This window comes from Arachis stenosperma, chromosome 3 (assembly GCF_014773155.1).
Source record: "Arachis stenosperma cultivar V10309 chromosome 3, arast.V10309.gnm1.PFL2, whole genome shotgun sequence".
Classification (NCBI taxonomy): Eukaryota; Viridiplantae; Streptophyta; class Magnoliopsida; order Fabales; family Fabaceae; genus Arachis; species Arachis stenosperma.
In genome coordinates, this window is record NC_080379.1 from 132,132,113 (window position 1) to 132,136,392 (window position 4,280).

The 4,280-nt window shown below is 41.4% G+C and overlaps 1 protein-coding gene across 1 annotated transcript; it reads right to left on the reverse strand.

Moving 5' to 3' along the window:
• Positions 1 to 374: 374 nt before the first annotated feature.
• LOC130967385 (UDP-N-acetylmuramoyl-L-alanyl-D-glutamate--2,6-diaminopimelate ligase MurE homolog, chloroplastic) lies at positions 375 to 4,065 on the reverse strand. Its single transcript, XM_057892213.1, has 5 exons — positions 2,145 to 4,065; positions 1,874 to 1,990; positions 1,580 to 1,755; positions 1,202 to 1,347; positions 375 to 1,028 (listed from the first exon to the last, which is right to left on the reverse strand). Exons 1-5 carry the CDS (start codon positions 3,997 to 3,999, stop codon positions 1,010 to 1,012), a joined length of 2,313 nt encoding a protein of 770 aa, XP_057748196.1. The 5' UTR covers positions 4,000 to 4,065; the 3' UTR covers positions 375 to 1,009.
• Positions 4,066 to 4,280: the final 215 nt, after the last annotated feature.

Below are 4,280 nucleotides of genomic sequence, written 5' to 3' on the forward strand. Positions count from 1 at the left end.
GATACCCAACTGGCAATTGGCGAGTTGCGTCAACTCACACACACTCATGCAGTTGTAGACATGCCAGGAACAACTACCCCACCCCGCACCACTAACATTCCTTTTTCCCTCTCTTCTCACTCAAAAATCAAAATCTTATTATCCTCTTCTTCCATATATCAATGTCATTCAATATGCATACAAGTAAATATTACATTCTTAGGGTTTTCAGGGAAGAATATATTATAGTTTTGAAGTAAATATAAAAATATTAAGGATCTTGAGGAATTTAAATTCAAAATTTTGATCAAATTAGAGTGCATAAAAAAAGGAGTAAATTAGGCTTCAATTAGAAAATCGTACATGCTGGCAGAGGATGTTTATGATTTGTTTCATTCAAGTACAGCAAAATTTCTTTATAAAACAATTGGTGACCTACGTATAGTGAATTTTTTTTTATATGATTGTGAATTTGCAAGAACACTTTTCTTCCGCTCTGCATCTGCTGTTCATTGATTTAGTTCGTCGTTCTTGTCTGTTTCTTTGGTTTTCTTTCTTGTCTTCAATGTGTTGTTGGAAATACTTTTACTTTTGGCGGTGCCGTGTAATAGGCCGTCATATTAATACTGAGTGGATCTTGGGCCTACTCATACCCAAATAATTTGCTTCATATTTTCATATGCTTTCCCATTCTCACTGCGACTCAAAAGCAAATCAGACATTCAATACCACTAAAGAAAAAAAAAAGGAGAGGACGACTACTCCATCACTCTTACTTAATTAATTAATTAAATTATGTAGAATTACAGTGAGAAGGACATTGCAGGCAGCAAATGGGGTAGGAAAAAATATTACACTTCTATTAACAAAAATATACGGTTAGATAAAACTGTAGTATGCTGAAGTGCTAGTAACTTTGGGTTGGATCTCTGAGGATCATTGCTGAAATTGCATAGGCCAGTGAGCATCTAATCAGGGAAAGGCTTTCTTTAAACACGCTCAATTTGTACAGCGGAACAAGTAAATGCGATCAGTGGCTCTCTGGTAACCTGCGACACGATATGCATAACAAAATTATACAAAGAAGCAGGTGACTTTTTTTTTTTTTTTTTGACTTCGTAACAAATAATTCTTATTCCCTGCTTTTCTTCACATTTACATTGGGTAACGCCAGGAACTAGCCTTGCCACGTTACAGAAAGCACTAAAAGAGGAAAACATACCTCCATGGAAATTCACTTGTATCTATTCCAGCTTGGTGAAGCTCATCTACGTACTGCAATGCCTCTCGGCACTCTTCCCGATCATCAAAGAAGTCTTTCTTATCACCTTCTAACTGATATGTTTCATGACCTTTGCCGGCAACCACCTGTACCATGCATATTTAAAATACACGAAAATTAATAACTAATTTTTCTTGTATATTAAAATAATAGGACAAGGATTACTTGTTTCGTATCTTAATAGGAATTAGGCAGAAAGGCAACTAAAATGGGAAATATGGTGGAATTCTACTTTTTCTAAGTACTAGATGGGTCAAACTGATATTTCAACGAGGAACCAAAGAAGGGTGCAACGTAGAAGGCACTTTGATAACTTACAACTACATCACCCTCCTCTCCCATTGCAACTGCAGCTCGCACAGCTACCCTCCTAATGTCGTGGAGAAAAAGCCTATGACCATTTGGAAGAGGTGGATAATAATCATTCTCTCCATGTTTCAGGTAGTCCTGCATTGACCATCCTACCCCAGCCAGCATATCATCCAAAATATCCACTGCATAGAAGGTGAAAATTAGTAAGTCAAAATTACGACGTGGAAGGTTGCCACTTTCTTTGCATCCACAAACATTGATATGTTTCCAAGAAGGATATTCCATGCTCAAAATACATACATGGATCTTCACTCTTGGGATTGTCAGATGTCAGCATGGTCACTTCACTTTTATCTGTTGCTATCTTGGTCATCATAGGTCTCTTCCCCCTGTCGCCCTCACCACAGCACCCAATAACTTAAACAGAAAGAAATTTTGCAACATAAGCAACAACTTTCAGTCAATGCAATTTCGAATTTCGACAGAGAATGATTTGTTTGTTTTCTTCAAATCCCAAAAAAAGGAAACAAAGAAGGAAGTTTGCACACAATTAAGAGAAATGCAAACCTACCAGTTATAATCCTGCGAGGTCCAAGCTCTCTTACACTATCAAGCAATCTAGAAAGGGCATCGGGAGTTTTTGCATAGTCCACTATCACCCCAAATGCTTGTTCTTCATCAATTAACTCACACCTACCAGGAACTGCATCAACCTCTTCAACCCCTCTAACAATATCCTCTAAGGGTGCCCCAACAGCAATTCCAACTGCCACTGCAGCAAGAATGTTGTAAATGTTATGCTTTCCGAGCAAACCTGAAGAAATTTCTAATATGCCAGTGGGCGTATTAACCAACACCTGCGTCTCAAACAAGGAGAGTTCAAACTTCAAGGGATGAACATCCGCACTCTTATTATCAAATGCAAACGTTACAACGGGAACTTCTGGAGTTCCCTCAGAAATGAAGAAATGTGCATTTGGATCATCAATGTTAACAATCTTCCTATGCCGTTCAGGATCCACCATTCTCGAGAACAATTTAACCTTCGCATCTCTATCTGCCTCCTCACTCAAATTTGTAAAGACCGCAATATCAAAATCAACCTCATCACACTTCCCTTGAGCCAATACATCAGAAGAAGTCTCCATGACTACAGCTTCAGTTCCATTGTGAAGCATCTTCGCCATCAAATTCTGAACTAAAACAGCATCTGGGGTTTTATTATGTGACTCCAACTGATTATCCCCGTGCACATAACAAGCAACCGAGTTGAACATCCCTGTCCGTAGCCCCATCGCCTCATACATACTCTTTATCAAATATGTGGTGGTTGTCTTCCCATACGTCCCAGTTATGCCAATAACGGCCATGTTCTTGGAAGGATGCCTATAAAACGAGGCGGCCAACGCAGCAAGAACTGCATTAGTGTCTTCCACAATGACCAAAGCCTTGCAACCCAAGGTTTCCTCAATGTCAATCTCTTTACTGGCCACAACAGCAACAGCTCCTCGCTTATCAGCTTCAGTCAAGAACAAATGCCCATCAGTTTTCCTCCCAACACAGCACACAAACAAGTCACCGGAAGTTACTATCCTTGAATCGTGCTGAATCCCAGTTATCTCAACCTCCAAGTTACCATACACAGAAACAGGCACCACCTTGCTCTCATCCAAAAGTTCAGCTAAACTCATCCTAAACTTAGGTTCCACAATCCTAGCCTTACTCTTCCCATACATATCGAAATCTAAATCAAAAGGAGACTGAGATTCAGATACCGAACCTCGAAATTTTTGCCCATGGAATTCACCTTCATTTAATAACGGTTCGTCGGAATCATCCGCGGAAACCACCCGGAGACCCTGAAGCTCACTGATTTCCTCCAAATCAACTACCTCCTCGGGCTGAAGCTCTTCGATTCCCTCAATTGCGGGATCTTTCCTTGGATTGGGCGGAAGAAGCCCCTCCTTGACGAACTCCTTGCGCTTCAAAGCAATTGCCTTGTCAATTTCGCCGAACAGGTCGTCCCCGGAGTTGTCAGAATCAATAAGGGAGGTGTTATCGGGGGCATCCTCGACGTCAGCTATGGCGGCGAGGTATGTGGACTGGTTCTTCTCGAAGTCCTCTTCCTGGAGCTGGCGGGCACGGTTGGCCTGCGCTTGGATTTGGTGGAAGGTGGAGAAGCCGTGGGAGGAGTCGTCGAGGACCTCAGGGGGGTCGTCGTCGGCGGAGTTAGGGTAGAACTTGCCGTCGGGGCCAATAGCTCCGGGAGGTCGAGAGCGAAGAAGCTTTGGGAAAGGAGTGGGATTGAAAGAAGGAAGGAAGAGTGTGGAACGAAAATGAAAGTGTGGGGAGTTAATTACAGTGATGGAGTTCTTTGTTGTTTTAGAAGATAGAAAGTGTGGAACAGAAAGGAATTGCAATGCCATGGAGATGGAGGGAAACGGGCGAAGTGGAAGTGGTAAGGCCTAAGGGGTTTTAGCCTTTGGACTTTCGACAACCCAGACAAGATGGATAGAGACTATGGAGTGACAGGGTTTTATGACTTTCTTAATTAATTAATCAATGTCACGTTTTGATTAAACTAATTTCAAGCTTTTTTTTTTTTGGGTCAGAACTAATTCCAAGCTTCTGTGCTGTCGCTTTCCTTCCATGGAGTGGGCCTTAATCCAGATCATTTCATTATTGTTGTCCACTAGCACTGTAGTCA

Excerpts from the sequence above, each read along its gene's own strand:
- LOC130967385 (XM_057892213.1), bottom strand. The coding sequence starts at position 3,999 with ATGGCATTGCAATTCCTTTCTGTTCCACACTTTCTATCTTCTAAAACA. Across the intron at positions 1,991-2,144 it reads ACCTCGCAGGATTATAACTG|TTATTGGGTGCTGTGGTGAG; the intron begins GTAGGTTTGCAT and ends TTTCTGTTTAAG. Across the intron at positions 1,348-1,579 it reads GAGAGGAGGGTGATGTAGTT|GTGGTTGCCGGCAAAGGTCA; the intron begins GTAAGTTATCAA and ends TGCATGGTACAG.